General features: G+C 41.6%; 1 protein-coding gene across 2 annotated transcripts in view; it reads left to right on the forward strand.

Annotated features, from left to right (window-relative positions):
* THOC2 (THO complex subunit 2) overlaps window positions 1–22,524 on the forward strand; it is a 121,078-nt gene that overhangs the window by 71,141 nt on the left and 27,413 nt on the right. For both annotated transcript variants that reach the window (XM_014569712.3, XM_006115394.4), the window contains 11 exons: window positions 5,147–5,277; window positions 5,385–5,486; window positions 7,911–7,995; window positions 9,513–9,606; window positions 10,256–10,336; window positions 10,583–10,679; window positions 13,042–13,159; window positions 13,333–13,512; window positions 16,724–16,888; window positions 20,482–20,757; window positions 21,611–21,752. In XM_014569712.3, the coding sequence (XP_014425198.3) occupies window positions 5,147–5,277; window positions 5,385–5,486; window positions 7,911–7,995; window positions 9,513–9,606; window positions 10,256–10,336; window positions 10,583–10,679; window positions 13,042–13,159; window positions 13,333–13,512; window positions 16,724–16,888; window positions 20,482–20,757; window positions 21,611–21,752 (1,471 nt within the window). The remainder of the gene's footprint in view (window positions 1–5,146; window positions 5,278–5,384; window positions 5,487–7,910; window positions 7,996–9,512; window positions 9,607–10,255; window positions 10,337–10,582; window positions 10,680–13,041; window positions 13,160–13,332; window positions 13,513–16,723; window positions 16,889–20,481; window positions 20,758–21,610; window positions 21,753–22,524) is intronic.

Raw genomic sequence — 22,524 nt, forward strand, 5'->3', positions numbered from 1 at the left:
GTTGAAAACTATCATTTCCAATGTGATGAGTGAACCTAGAGAGTGGCAAAAATGTGTACCGAGGACCACACCACCACTTTGCAGATCTCTTGAATTAACACCTGGGCTACGATCACTGTTGAGGAAGCTTACACCTTCACGTGAGTGCCAGGGCTAGAAAGCTAGCCAATTCGAATCAAGAATGGATACAGGAGATAATACACAATGAAATCCCCTGCCACTACCATGAAGAGCTGGTTCAATATTTGCAATGGCTTCATGTACTCGGACATAAAAAGTGAGAACCCGTCGAATGTCCCATGAGTAGAGTCTTTGTGCGTGATTGCTAAGGTGATTTAGGTTAAAAACTCAGGAAAAAGTCCCAATTAAATTGAAATTAGGGCTTAATCTTTGGGAGGGACATTGGATGAGATCCAAGATGCACCTTATCCCTAAAGGAAACCACATAAGGAGGATCAGAGGCGAGGACCTTAATTTCTGAGACCCTCCTTGCTGAAGTAATGGTGACTAGAAATACAACCTTCCATGACAGATACAGAAGTGAAGAAGTCACCAGCGGTTCACTTGGGACCCCCATCAGCTTGGAAAGGACTGGATTGAGGACCCATGCCAGGATTGGCTGCCGAACCTATGTGTACAAGCGCTTTATACCTTTGAGAAAACAGCCAAACATGGTGTTGGTGAAAGTGGAGTGCCTGGTCACTCCTGGGTGGAATGCAGAGAGAGCCTCCAGATGCACCTTGATGGAAGAAGCTGCCAGAAATTGCTGCTTAATATGTGACAGGTACTTCAGGATGAGTAGAATGGAGTTTGGTCCCAGGAGCACCAGATAGCAAATCTTTTCCACTTGGCCATATATATGGCCCTATTCTGGTGGGCTTCCTGCTGCCAAGCAAGAGTTGTATGGGGTTTAAACTTGGAGCTTCCAGTCTCTGTGGTGAAGACACTGTAGGTCTGGATGATTAAAGCAACTGTGGTCCCGAGTTTTCAGGTCTGGAAGCAATGGCAATGTGATTGAGGTGTCCCGCGATAGTTTGAGTATGGTGTACCAGTGCTGGCAGGTCCATGCTGGTGCAACCATTATGACTGTTGTCTTTTCCTTATGGATTTTGTATAGGATCTTTTGCATGAGTGAAAATGGTGGAAATGTGTACAGCACTTGATCAAACCAGAGAAGGAGAAATCTGTCTGCGAGAGTGCTCTTGCTGAGAAAAAGTAAATGAATATTTTCTGTGGGACAGCATTTCTTCCACACAGCAACTTTAAGAGGTCTCTATTTTCAGCAAGAATTTTCCATGGAAACAATGCATTGTCGTGCAGGTTATCTTGATTGGAAAGAAGCAATGTCATGGGCACATGCTGTTTCCCCACATCAATCTCTTCACCATTTAGGGCATTCCCCACCTCTGGAAAATGGTGTGAATTACTTCTGGCCGGATGGACCACTCATGGTTGTGAAAGTATTTTCTGAAGTAGTCTGCCAGCTTGTTCTGGGAATCTGGCAGGCACATCATCTCCAAGGGTATGTCTAGACTACATGCCTCTGACGACAGAGGCATGTAGATTAGGCTACCCGGCATAGGAAAATGAAGCGGTGAGTTAAATAATCGCTGCTTTTTTTTAAATTTAAATGGCTGCCGCGCTAAACTGATCAGCTGTTTGTCGGTTCAGTGTGGTAGTCTGGACGCTCCGCGGTCGACATCAAAGGCATTTGTCCTGGGATGAGGCATACCTGGGAGGTTGACAGATGCCTTTGATGTCAACCGCCGAGCGTCCAGACTACCGTGCTGAGCCGACAAACAGCTGGACCATTGTAGCTAATTCCCAAGTCCGACGGCTGGTGGTGCTGTGGGGTGAGTGAACCCCGTTAGAATGGTCCAGGCTGAGATTGATGGTGGGGTGTAGGTTGTTAAAATCTTTGTGGAATGTCGCCAGTGTTTCTTGGCCATGCGTCCAGATTATAAAGATGTCATCGATGTAGCGTAAGTAGAGAAGGGGTAAAAGGGGACGGGAGTTGAGGAAATGTTGTTCTAGGTCAGCCATAAAGATATTAGCATACTGTGGGGCCATGCGTGTACCCCATGGCTATGCCGCTGATCCGGAGGTATAAGTTGTTCTCAAACTGGAAATAATTGTGGGTGAGAACAAAGTTACATAGGTCTGCTATCAGATTGGCAGTGGTGTCCTCTGGGATAGTGTTTCTAATTGCTTGTAATCCGTCTTCATGTGGGATGTTGGTGTATAGAGCTTCTACATCCATGGTGGCAAGGATGGTGTTATCGGGGAGGTTATCAATGTTTTGTAGTTTCCTTAGGAAGTCAGTAGTATCTCGGAGATAGCTGGGGGGTGTTGGTTGCGTAGGGTTTGAGAAGAGAATCTACATAGCTGGATAAACCAGTAGTGAGCATGCTGATACCAGAGATGATGGGATGTCCGGGGTGTCCAGGTTTATGGATTTTGGGAGGCAGATAGAACAATCCTGGTCGGGGGTCAGAAGGTGTTTCTGTGTGGATTTGTTCCTTAGTAGCTGTAGGGAGGCTTTTAAGGAGACAGTGTAGTTTCTTTTGATATTCCGAGGTGGGATCAGAGGAGAGAGGTTTGTAAAATGTGTTGTTGGAGAGTTGTCTGGTTGCCTCCTGGTTATAGTCAGCCTTATTCATAATGACCACAGCACACAAACGTCTCAGACACTTTGCCAAAGGATCAATGCCCACAAAACAGATATTAGACAGGATCACAAAGAAAAAACAGTTTCTTGCCATTTCAACCAGCAAGGACATTGTCTCAACGACTTGATTACCTGCATCCTGATTCAAAGGCCTTTTAAGACTATGCTTGAAAGAGAATCCTCTGAACTGTCATTCATGCTTAAATTCGACACTTTACACTTAAGTTTGAATAAAGACTCTAATTATCTTACCCATTACAAAGATAGCTTCCCCAATTATCACCTCTAATATCATTAGCTCATAGACATTTACCTCCCTCCCATCCCCCTTCTGTTTTGAAATTTGATGTGTTCATTTTTTTAATTGTATTCTTTGGTATATATGGTTGTGACAATTTTCTTCCACTATTTGATCTGAGGAAGCGGGTCTGGCCCACGAAAGCTCATCACCTATTAAACCATCTTGTTAGTCTTTAAAGTGCTACATAGTCCTGTTTTTTGTTTCAGCTACACCAGACTAACACGGCTACATTTCTATCACTATTCTAAAAGAATAGTATGAGCTTTTTACTTTGAACCTTTTCCTAACAAATTTACATAATATTTGATGAAAGTTGGCAATGCTCACGTACTGTTATTGTAGTGTGTCATCACATAGGCCTGACTGATTCGCACTGCTATTGTAGTGCGCCGATCTCTAGAAGTTAATAAGAAATTAATGTTTATCATTTTAATTCATAATATTAATTATGAAGAAATCTAAACTTTAGAATTTTATCCAGTGAGAAGGCAATTGCAATAAATTTTCTGGGAGGCACCTCACACCTCCCCTGTATCCCCTTCACACCTCTCCTGGGGAGGCGCTCCTCACTGTTTAAGAACCCCTGGTATAAGGGCTGGGGATAGCAAGTGATGGAGAGGAGGAGAATAGCGGGGGCGGGGCTTCAAGGAAGGGGTGGGGTGTCTGGGGGAGGGGTGGGGCAGTAGATCTTCCCTTGTTCTGAGATTTAAAAAGTGATCTTGAGTGTAAAAAGGTTGGAGACCACTGCACTAGGAGAATGAAGGGCACTTAAAATAGCAAGCCACCGTAGTTCCAATAACTTTCACTGGTGGTAAGTAGGAACTGAGGAGGCACTGGGTCGGCAGGCTCATATAGTGGGCACCATGAAGATGTCATTCCAGGAGGCTTCGCAGCCAAGCTGATGGGTGATGCTAGGGCAGGAGTAGGCAAAAAGTAGCCCATGCAGTTCATCAGGTTTAGCCCCTGACTGGCCACCAGATGCTTTATTTACCTGTTTGTCAGCAGATGTGGCCGCTTGAACTCCTCTTGGCCACAGATGGTTGTTTCTGGCCAATGGGAGCTTCAGAAAATGGAGTCTCTGTATGTGCTGCTTCCCACAGCTCTCATTGGCCAGGAACAGCAATCCACAGCCAATGGAAATTGCAAGCAGACGGATCTGTCGATGCTCAGATATATAAAGCATCTGGTAGCCCTCAGGAGCTAACCCTGGTGAACCACGTCTGGCTTCTGAGCCTCTTATTGCCCATCCTTATGCTAGGGGAAAGCTTTCCAACAACTGTGCTTATGGCGCATGCACATCTAACTAAAATCAACAGGGCTCGCTGAACCGGCTCTTCCAGGTTGCAATCTACTCGCCACGGGCGAGTAGTTTGCATTATTTGTCGAGCCCTGAAAATCCACATGAGCAAGCACTTGAAGAAGAATATAGATGTTATCCCCTGACATAAGAAATAAAAATCAAACCTAACCATGACTGATGGAAAGAGGTATTGTAAAAATACTTTTGTTGTTCATTTTACTGGACTTTTTTTTTTTTTGCTGTATTCCTTTTCATATGCGTATTAAACATAGTGAAAGGGAAAAAAATAAAATAAAATACCTTTTTTAAAAAGTAGAGCAGTATGATTGTGAAAACAAATTGGCTGGAGGGGTTTCAGCAGTAAGTTCAATAACTGAATATAGTCACATTTTGAAAACTTACAGGATTTCAAATGACAAGTTATCTACAAACACAGTTTTAATGGCGTTTAAGAAATCTTTCTTGGTTTAAAAGTTACTTTTTAAAACAATTGTACTAATTGTTTTATACCACTTACATCGCTTCATATCAAAATAAAAATGACATCACATTATGTGGAATTCTATCAATTTATTGTTTCAGGATTATGAATGTAAAACATTGAACTTTTTCTGCTGCTGCCCCCAACACTGTATTGGATGTAGAGCAGTGAGGACAGTTGTGATTATGAGCATCTTATAAAATATTTATGCTTAAAGTTAGATTTTGTAATTGTAGCTATTTTTCCATATAAATGGAAGTCATAGGTATATCACGAGACAAATAAACCAATGAAATAGTTTATTAATCAAGATGATGTTACATTGACAGTTACTTTTTCTGAATTTTTCTCAGACTTGTGGGTTATTGTTTTGCTATGTTTTTTGTTTTACCTCAGGAGATCTTGTTTAGCTGTTTGTTAAATATTACCGACCAAGTTTTGCTTCCATCTCTTACTCTAATGGACTGTAATGCGTGCATGTCTGAGGAACTCTGGGGAATGTTCAAAACTTTTCCATACCAGTATCGGTGAGTAGCATAGAATACATTTTTATTTCACATATGAGAAGTCATTTTTAAAAATTTTCAAATTAAATAATGTTCTGTTTTCTTTCTCCCATTCTAATCCATCCAAGCTATCGTCTCTATGGACAATGGAAGAACGAAACATACAACAGTCATCCACTTCTAGTGAAAGTTAAAGCTCAAACTATAGACAGAGCCAAGTATATCATGAAGTAAGTTATGCAAGATTTCAAACTTGCAGTTAAAATGAGATTTTAGGAGTAACTTAGCTTTATGTGGTGAGTCTTGCCAGTGTAAATACTTGACAGGGTTATCTGCTTAAACAAACCACACAAGATCTTTTATAGGGGAAAAGGCAGTATACCACATTTATTGAGAATACAACTGTTGCATATGCTTTTCAATCACTCACACATTAACACCATACACACACTCAGTCCCACCAGACAATGTTATAGTTACCAGGCCAGATTCTGTATCAGTCTAGTGGCCAGCTAGATTGAACACAGAGGGAGAGCAGGGCTCTGTCAGTCGATCGATCCAATGCTCCTGGAGTAAGTGGCAAGACGAACCCAAAGTTCCATAGCAAAGCACCCTGCTTTTATAATCCTTTTCTCTGTTGAAATTAATGGATTTCGCTCTGTCAGCTTGTGACCTGAGTGTTAGCTTGTTGATGTCAATCGTTCCCAAACATCTCTTGAAGGCTCATCCTGTAATAAATCGTCTTTTGGGGGTGCCAGCTTTGCTTCAAGGCTCGTCAATCTTCCAGTATCCCAATCCCTCCTTATTAGGTGCACGCACTGGTGATTATAGATGGCTTCTTTGATGGCAGGTTGTGTAGTTTTCTGGTCTTTGCCCACACTCAACCTCCTTCTTTTGGCCATCTGGTTCTGAGCAATAACTTTTTGTACCTCATGTCGACACATTAATTCCTTTCTCTCACACATAAGCACTGTTACAAGGACTTTCAAGGCTATGCGGCACATCAGCATTTCCATTGACAAAGCAAAGAGGTATTGTAAATCAAGCAATTAAGGCCTCAGCCTTGAATGTTCTTTTAGTTTCATTAGCACAGACACAATACCAAAACTATCTTTTCTGCTTAGGCCCATTTACTAGACTCACTAAACTTTAGGGCAAAGAAATAAACATATAACTAAAAGGACTTAATTTAATAAAGTTTGCACTTTGTTTTCAAACATATTGTAGAATAAAAAGCACACTTCAAATCATGATAAACTGTAAACTTAGTGTGTCAGATACAGGTATTGAAGTTTAAATACAGTTTAATCAAGTAGCTGCCATATTCATGTTTTAGGATATGGAGTACAGCAAGAAAGAATAACAAGTTATTTTTAGCCAATACTGTATAACAACCTGAATTCAGGCTTACTGGTAGCATTATTTCCAAGGAAATAACATTTCTTTTTCCTTGAACCGTTGATAGAAAAACTGAGACATTTTGTGGTGTTCTCCTTAAATAACTTCAATTGTTGTCTTGAATTTTCATATATTTATACTTTATTTTGATTATATTCTTAATAATAAACATTTTCAATAAAGATAGTTTGGAAGAGAATAAAATAAATCATTTCAAAACACACCACAAAAAATATTGACATTAAACATTTATTCTTCCTTTTAGTTTGGGATAGCTTGAATTAACTCAGTTTTGGCGCTAATTTGGTACAGTGTAGTCCTTGAGAAATTATTGATTACGGCAGTCTGCAGTAATGTAGCTATGAGCCCTGAAGCAGAAATGATGCCAGTACATTAGTGTGAGTTATAGACTGGAAACTAGAAAAGCTAAAATTGCTGAACCTATCACCCTTCTCCTTTTATATTTCTATGAACTCATTGTTTTGTTTATACAGAGACTTAAGTATTAAGCTTGCAGTTCATTACAAAATATTTTGAAAGTGAAAAATTCTGAAATCCCAACTATGTTTCTTGTGTTAACTGAAGATAATACATTTATTTTACTGGCAATTAATTAGGTATTTTAAAAAAAATAGATTTATAGGAATGAGGATAGCATAAGTTACCTCTTTCTAACGTCAGAGTTCTGTGCTTGGGGAAAATATCAGTGTGATTGGTCTTTAAATTTCAAGTGTTTTATCTATGAGGCAAATACAACAGTCTTTAGCAGTGTGGGGAAGTTTGCATTGTCCTGTGGTCCCTTCACTGTAGGGATGGTCAACCAGTAGGACACGAAGAGCCAAAAGAGCTGTGGATAGGAGTGCAAAGAGCCACACATCCCAACCCAGTGCTCTCACCCTCCCCCAGAGCCAGGCCCTCCCAGCTCCCCCCACTCTAACCCAATACTTAGGTCTCACCAGAGCTGCCAAAGCCACAAACTTCTCCCTCCAGGAACTGCGGCATGTGCACAAAGTGGGCATGTGCCTACAAATGAGCCATAACCCTGAGAGCGCAATTTTGTGAGCAAAGAGCCGCACGTGGCTCAAGAGCCACAGGTTGGCCACCCCTGCTGTAGGGACTATCTCTGAATAGTATTTCAGTCCTTAGCCTTTTTGCCTAGTCTGCTTAGAAAACGCTTCAGTTAGTGTCATTTGTGCACTAGACACTGCTGAGATTGTGAAGGAGCTAATTGAAATAAAATATCTCTTCTTTTATAGGCGTCTAACCAAGGAAAATGTGAAGCCTTCTGGAAGGCAAATTGGGAAACTGAGCCATAGCAATCCAACAATTTTATTTGATTATGTATGTGATGTGATATGCATATGTCTAAATGTGTGTGTGGATCTCATCTGTCCTGTCCTTTCTAATGTGAACAGTCATTGGGGCTTGCATGAGGAAGGGTTATGGAATGAACCCCATGATTATATATTTAAGAGGAAGGATGGATTGCATATTTGTGCATGTTATTTTAAGTAAATTGGGAAAAAGTAGTAATTCTGTTATTTTTGATTTATGAGAGATTCTAAAAGCATAGTAATGCAGTAGAAATGTGAAGATACACACTGATACTTGCAAAATGAGGCTACTGATTTTGGGTAGACAAGTTGAGACTCTTTAATGAGGCCCCATTTTCAATAATTCTTGGCCACTCATGCTCTCAAAGCCAGATCCCTGTGATGTGTCATGTGTAGGGCACTGAAATGAGATGCTCAACCACTAGTCAGTATTTAAAATGTATATCATTGAGCTATTTCAGCTTAATAACAATAACTACATGTGATTTCTAATAAACTGGTACAACTTTTTGTTTACTTGTTCATTTTGAGTTCTATTTTAATTTCTTGTGGTAAAATCTGAAGTGGTTGAAAATAAGAAGGAAAGCAGGCAAAACCCTTTTCATTTTTCTTCTTTGTTACCTTTCAGTGTGACAATCAGTGGCAGCAATTCTTATTAATGAGTAGGGATGTAAATGACTAGTCAGCTAGTCACTCCCCGCTTTGCTGCTTCTATCGAATGAGGCGGGGGAGGAGGAAGAGAGAAGGGGCTGCAAGGGGGAGCCTGCTGAAAAAGCCAATTCCCTTCGGCTCTGTGGGATGGGGCAGGGGCGCAGTGGCAATGTGCCACCTTTGAAATGTATGAGAGTCCCCGCTGGGTCTCTTGTACATTTCAAAGCAGAAGCATCACATAGAGCCTGGGGCCAGTGGGGGCTCTGAATCCCATGCTGGCCCCAGGCTCCATGTGGCATTTCAATCTTTGAAATGCACAAGAGCCCTTACTGGGGCTCTTATATGTTTCAAAGGCAGAAAACTGCACGACATTTCCCCCTTTGAAATGTAGCATCAGCCCAGTGAGCTGTTGCTACATTTCGAAGCAGAAGCATCCCTATCAATTAAAGTCTATGGAAAGGTTTAGATTTTTGAGTATAGAGTTATATTTTCCTAAATATGAATAAAAATAGATATATACAAGATCAGAAACTTTTACGGATTGTTTTCTGTTAGTCTGAAGGCTAAAATTATGACACATTTTAAGGAAAATTGCTAATATAAAATTATTTTTACATGATCAGTTCCACTACTGTCTTTATGCTCTAGAAATCAAATGGGATTACCTTTTGCTACAGTACAATCAAAACACGGTAAAAATAGGTTTTGTTTGTTTTTATTTTTAAAACGTAGCTATAGATGTTGACCATACTAGCCCATTTACAATAGTAGGTCATTACCTAGGAATTTCTAAGTTTGCATGAGTGAAGGGCATGTAGCACTGTCTTAGTTTGGATGAGTAAATCTTATCTATTTAATTTTTGTCATTTTCAGATTTTGTCACAAATACAGAAGTATGACAATTTAATTACACCAGTTGTTGATTCCTTGAAATACCTCACTTCTCTAAACTATGATGTTTTGGCATGTATCCTTTTTGTGTAAAGTACATATGCTAATTGTATGGCTGCAGTTGCATCTTTATCCTTGATTGCCCGTCTGCCCATCACTAGCAGGTGTTTCACGATGTAGCTATACTTTGCTATCCACCTTTCTATTAAGTCTGAAGTCTTGCTGTGGTAGCTACTGGGCTGTGGAATTAGCCTTTCCTGATTTCCAGCCTTTCCCACTTCCTGACATTATATGCAAATGCTCCTTTTCTAGAACTATTTTATTATTTTAATTAACATCTGCCCATGTGGGATTCCCATGCCATCTAAATGATGAGGTGGTGATTGGTTTTTGGTATGTTGTTTTTATTGTATCTTTATAGTCTTGTATGGTTATTTTTCAGCAGTAATTGTCTTCAGTAGCATTAATCTCTTAGTATATGTCATGTTTTAGGATGATACTTTCTGAATGTTCAGATATGGTGATTACTTATTCAAATTTTTGTAGATGATGAGACAATTCTACGTGGCCTTTGGCAACTCTAATGTAGACAACTTATTTACCTTATAGGAAGGAATGTTTTCAGGTTGCATGATATTTGTAAAGCAGTACAGTACTATTGTTAATGAAGTTTGATGCTTATTTCAAAGCTTTTGGAGAAAGTATATTCTTTAACTTTGTTAAAGACTGCATCATTGAAGCTCTGGCAAATCCTGAGAAGGAGAGAATGAAACATGATGACACTACAATTTCTAGCTGGTTGCAGAGTTAGTATCTTTGTTTTATTTAATAAATGAATGTTTCAGATATTTATCACAGCACTTACTGTATCAATTTATTTTTCAAAAGAAAAATCCACGTGGCAAATAAAGACAATAGAAATAATTATGATGTTCAGGTTCATAAAGTTATTAAGTGGGAGTGTTAGCAATGTATAACTGAGTAGACATAGAGGATAATAGATGATGCATTACTTTCAGTCACAGCTATTTCTCCCTCTCCATCTACTTTAGGCCTAGCTAGTTTTTGTGGTGCTGTTTTCCGAAAATATCCGATTGAACTTGCTGGCCTACTGCAGTATGTAGCAAACCAACTAAAGGCTGGGAAAAGGCAAGTCTAACATTTTAATCTGTGTAACACTCTTCATTTAAAAATGTTCTAGTTGTTTGACAATGGCCTTTTGCTGATTCAAAAGTATTGGTGGTAGTAAAGCAATGCTTGTATACAGTCAGAAAGTTAGGGAACTTAAAGAACCTGGGAAACAGAACATACAACTGTAATATTTTCTTTTAGTAGGCATGGTTACAGGGTGTTCTTTTGATTCAGTGTTTGTCTTTTATACATTGCAATACTAGGAACTCACAGTATATAAAAGCATAATTAATTTAGAAAATGTTTCTTTAACTAATATATAAGGCATTCAAGAAAGGTAATCGTTATAGGTCCTCTTGCTGTTGTTCCCAATATCTTGTCATCAAAAGTCCTTAAAATTCATATTGCTCTACTTGACTATTTAAATAATTTAATATATTTAATGCTATTCAGCTGCTTGTTGTCCAGTTGCTCTTTGGATCTCCCTCTTGTCAGAACTGATTTGTCTTTTTTTCAGAAGTTTTCAGTTTTAAGCAGACTTTACAGCTTGAATCCTTTTTTCGTTCCCTTCCCACTTGTATAGTGCACCTGGTTTGTTTTTCTGGGATTTTTTAATTGTTTAATGGATAGTTTTGTCATATGTGGGAAGTATGGATATGGAATACATTTTTCTATTAACTCTTTTATTAAAATTTGGTGACAATTTATGAATGATAATAGTGAGTTATTTATGTATTTGAAATAGTTAAGATCTTGCCTAATTTACCCCTAAATGTCATCCAAGAGCCCAGTTAGCAGAGGAAGTGTTGGTAATGCTGTGCTGCTAGATAATATTGACTTCCTGCTGTTTGGAAAATTCCCTGGTTCTCCAAGTGTTGTCCCTGTGGGCGCTCCACTCAGGTGTCTATGTGTCCTTGTGCTGGTGATCGGAGATTTTTAGCCTAGCAGCACCTTCCCATTTCGTGCATGAGCAGTCGCTGTCTCTCACTGTTTTCATCCCTTAGCTGTGTATATGGTGCACGTCCCCTCAGTTACTTTTCTGCTGTCTGCAGCAAAAGACAGAGTTTCGGAGCATTGCTCTCCTGACTGAAAAAAGAGAAAACATTAGTTAGTAGTAGTTTTTAACAGTTTTCAGTCTATTGTTGGTTAGCCTATGTTCATTTTCTTAAAAAAAAAAAAAAAAAGTTGCTCCCAATTTTTCCACTTTTTCTCCAAATTCTGCATACCCGTTTTTTCATCATGCCAGGTTCCCCGGCTTTTAAAAAACGTGATTCCTGCACAGACTCAATGCCCATTTCGGACAGGCACACCTCCTGCATAAAGTGCCTTGGCGAAAGCCATGTGGCACATAAATGCCCACCCTGTCAGAGTATGTCCCCCAGGGCGAGAAAAGACAGGGAGATGAAGCTCAAGAACTTGCTGTGAGAGAAATCTCTTCAGCTGCTGGAGTTGAAGATAACAGAGCCTTCAGAACCATAAACTCTGAGGAAAAGAACCAATTAATCCCCTACATGGCACTCCCCTAGGTGGCAAGCTTCTCTGGCATGGTCCTTGCTGGCTGTGCCGTCAAGAACCCGTGCTGCGTGTTCACTGGTGCAGTCCACCTCTGGCACTACAGTAAAGTGGAAAGTGGCAACGAAAAAAAGGACAGAGTGAGAGCCAAAGAGAAAACCAGCTCCTCTGCACCATCTGGCACGGCATCTCACTCAGCATCAACCAAAGCTGACATGCCATCCCTGCCAATGGATACGGTAGCACCAGCACAATTCTAACTCCCAACATGTGCTGGCACCTAAGTGCACACTAGCACCAGAGACTCCAAAACTGAGAGCACAGAGACCCAACACTGAACATCACAACTGCTGGAACCATCACCACTGGTGCTGACAGACAACTCACCCCGTTCTCACATAATTTGAGGAGTTTAGGCTGCACCACTGTTCCTCCGAGAACATTTTGTTCTTTCCTACACCATCCTCTCTGGGCACCAGACTCGGCACCATTCATGGGAGCAGGTTCTCCTCCCAGCACTCATCACCAACCAGTTCAGTGGGTCACGGTGTTCAGTTAAGCACAATCTTTCTCTCAGAATCCTGTGGCTCTAGTTTTGGTCCATTCGAGGCATATCACCTTTACTACCTGTACATTTTCAAAACCGGTTGTTTTTCTCAGCGTTAGCACTGGGTTGTTTTATTTTAGTGTAGCACTGAACTTTTATTACCTTTTGAAAAGGAATATTGTGGTTGCGTTTTGGTTTTGTTTCACTACAGCAATTTTATCATGCAGTGATTTTATTTTGTATTAACTATTGTAAATGACCATTTCTATTGCTCATAGCATTTATCTCATTTTATGTAGTTCTTATTTTTCTTCTGTACAGCTTTGACTTGCTAATTTTAAAAGAGGTGGTACAAAAAATGGCTGGAATAGAAATTACAGAAGAGATGACAATGGAGCAGCTAGAAGCCATGACTGGTGGAGAGCAGCTAAAAGCTGAGGTGGGATGGGAGATTAATTTACTAGCTTTATTGAAGTTCAAGAAATTGGGCCGATGTTGATGAATTATTTATACTGTCATAATCTGATACTATATTTACCATTTGAGTATAATAAAGTGATATTTCTTAAGTTGGAATTCCTTAACTTCTGGTGTTCTTGCCTTTCTGGACAGGGTGGCTATTTTGGCCAGATCAGAAACACTAAAAAATCTTCACAAAGATTAAAAGATGCATTACTTGACCATGATCTGGCCCTTCCACTATGCCTGCTTATGGCTCAACAGCGAAATGGTGTGATCTTTCAGGAAGGAGGGGAGAAACATTTGAAGCTGGTAGGGAAGCTGTATGATCAGGTAAGTAGAAACAATTACATGTTTATACATTTTTAATAATTTTTTTAATTCCTCATTTATTATATGTAAATATTGCATAGCACAGTTTTTACTGTCAAAATAATAAATATAAGAAGTCTCGTCTTTAAAATTACATACAAAAATAAATCTGTTCAGTATTTATTTTTTTCAAAAATTGATTTTGTATTTAAGTATTTTCACCTTATGTTAGACTGATTTTATTTAGACATTAATTATATTGAAAAACAATTGTATATTCCTAGATTTATTGTTTCAGCAAGTAAACTACACAATCACTAAAATTAAACAGGTTTTTAGATTTCATTGTGGGCTCTGTTATATTTTAAAATAAGAAACACCTTTCGTAATCTCTGATTTATTGGAATAATACATGAAAAGCTTTTGAAAGGAAGTTGAGAGATTCTGATTTTTAGCCTATTAACACCGTTATACATAAAACACATATACATATAGCCTATCTTTTGTCTTGAATGCATTTCCTTGAGAGTCTTCACAATCCAGGTCTAACTGTCCTGAAACCTTACACATTGAGAATTATAGATTATTAGCGTTGGAAGAGACCTCATGAGGTTATCTAGTCCAGCTGCCTGTTCGAAGCAGGAACAACCCCAGCTAAATCAGTGTAGCTAGGTCTTTACAAAGCCTGGCCTTAAAAATCACCACCACCTCCTTAGGTAACTCATTCCAGTCTTCACCATCATTCTAGTGAAATAGCTTTTCCTAATATAACCAACCTAGACCTGCCATTCTGCGACCTGAGACCATTGCTGCTTGTTCTGCCTTCTGCCACCACTGAGAACAGCTTAGCTTCATCCTCTTTGGATCTCCCCTCTTCCCCCCTTCAGGTAGTTGAATGCTGCTATCCAATGCCCCCTCACTCTTCTCTTCTTCTGCAGACTTATAAATAAACCCAGTTCCCTCAGCCTCTCCTCTTAAGTCATGCACCCTAGCCCCTAATCATTTTCATTACCTTGTACTGGACTTTCTCCAATTTGTTCACATCCTTTCTTTAGTGAGGGGCCCAAAGCTGAACACAGTACTCGAGATGCGCCCTCACCAGTGCCAAATAGAGTGGAATAATCACTTCCTTTGATCTGCTGGCAATGTCTGCTAATATGGCCCAATAACCTGTTAGCCTTCTGAGCAGCAAGGAAACACTGTTGACTCCTATCCAGCTTCTCATCTACTGTAATCTCCAGCTCCTTTTCTGCAGAACTGCTGCTTGACCAGTCCTGTCCTGTAGCAGGGTATGGGATTCTTCCGTCGTAAGTACTCTGCACTTGTCCTTGTTGATTCTCATCATATTTCTTTTGGTCCAATTCTCCAGTTTCTCTAGGTCACTTTGGACCCTAACCCTACCCTTCAGCTTATCAACTTCTCCCCCCATCTTAGTGTCATTCGCAAATTTGTGAAAGGTGAAAACCAATCCATCGTCCAGATCATGAATGAAGATATTGAACAAAACTGGCCATAGGACAGATCCCTGGGGCATTCTGCTCGATACCTGTGGCAACTACCCATTAAGCCGTTGATCACTACCCCTTGAGCCCAATGATCAAGCTAGTTTTTTATGCACCTTATAGTCCATTCATCCAAGCAAGATTTCTCAATTTATTATGTTAAGGTTTTTGAAAAACCCATGAACCTGTTCAAAAGCTTCAGATGGTAGCCGATTTAGTCTGAGCCTGTTGTAAATTTGATAGGTTTTTTTTTCAGGTGTTTTATTTGTACATTATTATTTTAATGTCAAAAGCTAATTATGTAATCCAGCACAAATAAGTTACAAAACTGAAAGAAAAGAACACTTGCAAAAGTGCTTACAGCATCAGACCCTTAGCCTAATCTCCGTTTAGGGGAAAAGTGAACAGGTAGCCCTAGATAGTTATTGAGCTCTTATAGGATCTCCAGGGAGATCACTTACTCATTTTACCTATAGAAGTACTTAGCCATCAGGTAGTGTCATTGTTTTCAGCATGCATGCGCGCGCACACACAAAATCAAGCTTGGGAAATTTGCTCTTTCTGATGGCCATCGTTCTGAGACTTCATGCAATACTGTATTTTCAACAAAGAACAATGGACATTTCAAAAAAAGTATGACATGAAATGTGATGGTTCTGTCTGTAACTTAGAAACTCTGATATACTCTGCATGCTGACTGCAGTCTTTCTAATTTTTTAAATGTCTGTGCTGACCTAAGATATAAAATACTGAAATAAGTTAAAATCTTAATTTAGTTATAATTTGGAAATTACCTAAATACTCTCCTAATTTTGGCAGTTTTTTAAAAACGCTCAAGGGCCACACGAAAGGATTTGTAAACGTTTCGAAAGCAGAATGTTGAACCCTAATAAAGCAGCATACTTTTTAGTGTTGAATAATTTTTTTGGAGAATTTATTTATCTGCAGAACATAGGGCTGGATTAGTTTTCATAAAGGGCAGAAGATTTTTGTAATAGCATACAGGTTAAAATTCTCTTAACTGGGATTGTCTGGTCTGGCAACATCCATGGTTCAGCTTGGATGTTGTAGGACCAGAGAGTCCCAGTGGAGGGCCAGCGGCAGGGATCCCTGGATCCTTGCAGGGCTGGCAGGACAGTGGGTTGCCCACAGTATGCTGATGGCGGGGCTGCCCAACATGTGGCAGCAGGGCTGCCCAGTGTGATGGGGAGACCTGGTGCATGGCTGCCAGGGACTGCAGCTGCCCAGTGGGTTCTGGAGCTCTAGCACAGTGCATATGGCTGCCCAGCAGGTCCCAGAGCCCAAGCGGCAGCACATGCGGCTCCCCAGCAGGTCTTGAAGTCTCAATGTGACACGTGCGGCGGCCCTGCAGGTCCCGGAGTCGTGGTAGCAATGGCTGCCCAGCAGGGTCAGCAGAGCAGCAGGGCCAACAGGATGAGGGGAGCCGGCCAGGAGGGCTGCTGGAAGGGGTCCAGAAATAACCTCCCTCGGACCAGCAAAATCTCTCATCCTGGGACTAGTCAGGTCCCAAGGGTGCCAGACCAGGCCCAACCTGTATTATATTTTCAACAGCATTTTAAAGTGTACTTTTCAGGAAAGTGAGTAGTGGCTTGTTATCTATATATGTATTTGCCTTAAAAATGTTGATATCTGTTAAACCCTCCTAGTTTTTTTCCCATCACAAAAACCCATACATTATTCTCTAATTCTTTCTCTCTCTTTTCATCTAGTGCCATGATACTCTAGTACAATTTGGTGGGTTTTTAGCATCTAATCTAAGCACAGAGGATTACATTAAGCGAGTGCCTTCCATTGACGTTCTCTGTAATGAGTTTCACACCCCCCATGATGCTGCATTTTTCCTCTCCAGGCCTATGTATGCACATCATATTTCAGTAAGTAAAAGCATTTTTGTCTGCTTTCTGTAGCTTTAATATTACAAGTTGTCACTGAACTTCTAGCTTCCTTTTGTACATCTCTGTTCTCATTAAAAATTCGCTGTGTAATATGGGTGCTACAGTTTGCTTGTAGAGTTAGGAAGGAATGTTGTAGAGGTCATGAAACTAAGGTTCTGCATTTATTTCTGCCACAAACATTTCTTTGTAACCTTGGACTTAACCAAGCCACTTACCCCCTCTATGCCTCTGTGTTCCCAACTATGAGCCCACCAAACACCCTTATTCAATGCAAAGACAGGATAGTGGTATCGGTAACAATGTTTATATTTGTTTGCCTAACACTTTTTCATTGCAAAACCTGTTTTTATTTGCCTATAATTTAAACCAGGGATCTCCAAACTTTTCTGCCCGAGGGCCGCATTAACAATCAAACAGCAGTTCGGGGGCCGACTACACACTTGAGGTCCAAATAAAAAACAATCAAAACATGGATGTTGTTTTTAATTATTTATTTAATATTATTTTATTCAGTTATTATTTAATAACACATTGATACACTACACATGAACACCTGTATTAGTGTGAATGGTGAAATTGTTTCGTGGATGCCAAAATAGAGCCCAGCCCACTAGTGACCTCATGAGAGAGCTAGCCAATAGGATAAGAACGCACTGGCCAATAGGGAGCAATTGTCCACGCCAAGTCCCAACCCCTCTTGCTGTGAGGGACGCGCAGAGCCCGGGCTCGGCCATCGGTCCGCAGGGCGTGTGGCCGTCCGTTGGTGGCTCTGATCCCCTGCACCCCCGGCCGGGGAGTCTCGCTGCCCAGGGCAAGGGCTGCGCGGGTCCAGAGTCCCTCCTCCGTCCCGCTGGCTCCTCCGGCTTCCCTCTCCTGGCTCCCTGCCCAAAAGAAAGTGAGTGCTGGCCGCCCCTGTCCTTCCGGCCCCTCCCCCTTTTGAGCTGGCACGCACGGGGCGTGCCGCTCACCCTGGCGTCCCTGCCCCTTCTCCTCCTGCGTCCTGCCGCCTTCCTCGCCTGCCGCGCCTGCGGCTGTGCGCCCTCGCTCCCCTCCCCGTGGGCTTTCCCCTGGGCTCCGCTGCGCTGCGCCGCTCGGCGCTTCTCTGGGGGAGGGGTTGTCAGTGTGGGGAGTTTCTTCCTCGCCCCAGCTCCGCGGCGCTGCGCCGCTTGGCGCTTCTCCAGGGGAAGGGCTGTTAGTGCGGGGAGTTTCTTCCCCGTCACAGTCTCCATGGGCCGGATGAGAGGGCCTCGCGGGCCGCAGTTTGGAGACCCCTGATTTAAACCATTAAGGCTGAGGTTATTAATATCAGAAGTTACAATGTAATAGTGCAGTCGATTAACCAATAAGCAAAAGCCTATAGGTTAATGCTATAGACTACATGCATCACCCTCCACCCCCGCCAACTTGCCAGTACATTTTTTTTAGCAGGCTGGCCTGCCACTCTGACTCAGTCCTGGCTCTCGCCAGGTCTGGGACCTACCCCCGCTGTGGCTGTGAATTTCAACTGTATTAGGAGCCAGGTGGGCAGGCAGTCCAGCTCAGTTCTCGCTTATGCCAGGTCTGGGAGCTCTGTAAACTGGCTCCCCTGACGGACCAGCTCTTGAATGGCACCCCACACTGCTGCCTCTGAGTCAGAGGCAGCAGTACAGAGTGGCAGGGGATTCCTTGGGATGGGCCAGAGCTTTCTGGCTGCTGGCCCCACCCCTAGCAACTATAGAATAGTCGAGTAACTGATAAAAATTCATGAGGTTAATTGACTATTTAGTTAACCGATATTTAACATCCCTAGTCAGAAGTGCCTAAACTTTTTTTTTTTCTTGAAAGCTTCAGCTAAAATGATTTAATAAGAATAGGGCTCTTTGGTTAAGAAGCTCTTATGTTTGCCTGCTGAGGAGACAGGGGGTTTTTGTAAGTGAGTCTCCTGGCAGTCACTGATGTGCCTTTGGGGTACCACTGAAAATGTACTCCTACTTGTCTGAATTTTAAACTTTTACAAAACTACAGGTGGCAAATATTGAATAGATGCTTTTTAGAGTTTGGCAGCTAAATTTGCTGAAGAGTCAGTCTGCACTCAATATACAGGCAGTCCCCGGGTTACGTACAAGATAGGGACTGTAGGTTTGTTCTTAAGTTGAATCTGTATGTAAGTCGGAACTGGCGTCCAGATTCAGCCGCTGCTGAAACTGATCAGTTTCAACAGCGGCTGAATCTGGACGCCAGTTCTGACTTACATACAGATTCAACTTAAGAACCCCAAGCTTCCCCAAGTCAGCTGCTGCTGAAACTGATCAGCGCTGATTCCAGGAAGCCTGGGGCAGAGCAACTCTGCCTCGGGCTTCCTGTAGTCAGTGCTGGTCAGTTTCAGCAGCGGCTGACTTGGGGACGCCTGGGGCAGAGCAGCTGGGGTGCTGCTGGGTTGCTCCAGTAGCACCGCTCCTCGGCGCTGCTGGACCAACCCAGCAGCACCCCAGCTGCTCTGCCCCAGGCGTCCTGATTCAGCCACTGATGAAACTGACCAGCAGCGGCTGAATCAGGACCCGGGGCAGAGCAGCTGGGGTGCTGCCGGGTTGGTCCAGTAGTGCCCAGAGCGGGCGCTGCAGGACCAATCCGCAGCGCCCCAGCTGCTCTGCTCCAGGGTCCAAAACAAAAGCCTGGTCTGCTGGGGGGGGGGGGCACACTAGCCGCACCCCCCCCCCCCAGCAGACCAGGGACACGGGGAGCAGAGCCGCAGCGGCAGCGGGGTGCCGCGCCTCTGAGGCTTTGCTCTGGCAAAGTCTCAGAGGCGCGGGACCCCCCCGCGGCTGCGGCTTGAGTCCCGGTGCCTGTGGTCTGCACCGGGACTCAAGCGGCAGCAGCGGCGGTTCCCCGCGCTTCTGAGGCTTTGCTCTGGCAAAGCCTCAGAAGCGCGGGAACCCGCCCGGTGCCTCTGGTCTGCTGGAGACGGTCTCCAGCAGACCAGGGGCACCGGAGCAGCTTACGAACGGGGCTTTCTCGCCCCGGAGCTCGCAGGTAGCAATCTGCTACCTCCACCTCCGGGGCGAGAGAGCCCCGTTTGTAAGTGCGGATCCGACATAAGTCGGATCCACGTGAGTCGGGGACTGCCTGTACTTCAACTTTTGATAGCTCCTACATGAAGACTGGATGCACATGTTTCATCCCATGGTTGTAGGGATTGAGCAATATTTTCCCTGCAAGTGCTCCTTCCATATACCAGCATATAGGAACTAAGAATAGGGATAAACTTAAAAAACAACAAATGGCCTGGTAGCACTTTATAGACTAACAAAACATGTTGAACAGGGAGATTCCCTATGGAAATGTGTCAGTCAGAGTTGTTTTTTAGTCGATGATGATGTCTTAATAGTGAAATATCAAAGTTATTTACTACCATAGAAATGTTTGAAGTTTCACAGCATTTCTTTAATGCTTGGCTTTCGTATATAAAATTGTAGTGGGGGAGGGTGTACATCTAATTGTAAACTTTTGATAGTTTTCATTTGATAAATTACTTACTACTGATTAGATATGTAAAATCAATGCAAATCACAAATATTTCTCTTTTTAATCCTTAGTCAAAATATGATGAACTTAAAAAAGCTGAGAAGGGAAACAAACAGCAGCACAAAGTTCACAAGTACATCACATCATGTGAGCTAGTGATGGCTCCTGTTCATGACGCTGTGATCTCCTTGCACCTTCCTAAAGTTTGGGATGACATTAGTCCTCAGTTCTATGCTACGTTTTGGTCTTTGACAATGTATGACCTCGCTGTTCCACATAATAGCTATGACAGAGAAGTCAATAAACTTAAAGTCCAGATGAAAGCTATTGATGACAATCAGGAAATGGTATGTTTGTACTTGGAAACATTTTAAAATAGATTACTATTTTAAATTTACATTCAAATTGAAATGTATAAATATCTCTAAACATGACAGCTAATGATAATTAAAGATAATTGTAACCACAACTCTGAACAATATATAATATAAGTTTTCTGTTCTGGTACTATATCATACTAGAATATCAAAATGAAATTCATAGTTAGGGGTTCTGTGTTTGATTTTGTGCTTCTGGGAATCAGATGCAAACTGCTGCAGAAAATATGGTACATGTCAAAAGCTGTTTATTTTTGCTACCCGTATTTCAACACAGAAAATCTTTTTTTTCCTTCATGCTGTGGCTGAACTATATTTTGTCGAACAAAATAATGTTTTAGCAGCGTACCACAAACTATTTTTGCAGTAATTAAACATTAAGGCCTTTAAGTACTAATGTATCTATTTCGGCAAAGCAAAAACATAGCTTGTATACTCTTTACAATGAGCACTATCATGTAAATATTTGTAGATGAAGGTTTCAGTCTAGTAAAACTTACAGCCCTTACTTGGGTTGAACTCTTGTTGATTTCACTAAGTAAGGACTGCAGAACTGCTCTCGTTAGGAAAATAAAGTTTGGCGTTTGTCTTCAAGTTAGCATCTCACTTAGAATCTCCATCTACAAATGTTGTGGTTAAAATTAGGTGAATGGTTCAATAATTGAAGCAGGGTAAACATAGAGGTAGAAAAACTGCAGAGCAATGAATTATTTTGTTTAGATAATTTTAAAAAAAGTGTTTGCATTAAACAAAATCTTCAATCCTTGTTTTTGCATATGGTAGGAATAGTAAACATTAAAATGAAATACATTGACATTTTTAGCCTCCAAATAAAAAGAAAAAAGAAAAAGAACGTTGTACGGCTCTTCAGGACAAGCTTCTTGAAGAGGAGAAGAAGCAGTTGGAGCATGTGCAGAGGGTTCTACAGAGACTGAAACTGGAAAAGGATAACTGGCTTCTAGCAAGTGAGTGAGAAACTGGCTCTTTTCCAGAGTCACTGCACTTTCTGGATCCAAATTGCACAGTTCTGCTAACTTGACTCTTGCTACATGAGCACTGTAAACATTTTGTTTTAAAATCTGTTATTGGCATATATTGTTAAGACAAGCAAACTTTAATTTCAGCGTTGTTTCATCTCAAATTCTAGGCAGTGTGTCAGCTTTTAAGTGACACTTTTGTAGATGCTTAATTTACTGGACAGTTAGGTCACTGTGCATTGGAAAGAGTTTTGTCCTATCTGTCTATGCCATACTGCTATGTGAGGCTATTATTAAGGACTTGTTCAGGTGCTTACATGAGTCCTCTGCCTTGAGTTTAAATTCATCCTAATTAAGGAAGTACCTTTTTTCACCAAGTCCATATTTTTGAAGCATTTTATTGCTGTGTACATGTCCTTGACCTAAAGTGGTGCAGTAGTGATAGTTACTTTTTTCAGTCAGATTTTGCCAGTTTATTATTTGTTGTAATGCTTTGTTAATTTGGCCAATGTATTTAATTGCCTCCATTAGATGTTATTTTTACCGAAATGTAAATTTGTGGTCAGTAAAGTGATTATTTCCATAAGAACATAAGAATGGCCATACTGGGGTCAGACCAAAGGTCCATCCAGCACAGTACCCTGTCTGCCGACAGTGGCCAATGCCAGGTGTCCCAGAGGGAGTGAACTGAACAGGTAATGGGCAAGCGATCTCTCTCCTGCCATACATCTCCACCCTCTGGCAAACAGAGGCTAGGGAC

Source organism: Pelodiscus sinensis, chromosome 13 (assembly GCF_049634645.1).
Source record: "Pelodiscus sinensis isolate JC-2024 chromosome 13, ASM4963464v1, whole genome shotgun sequence".
NCBI lineage: Eukaryota > Metazoa > Chordata > Testudines > Trionychidae > Pelodiscus > Pelodiscus sinensis.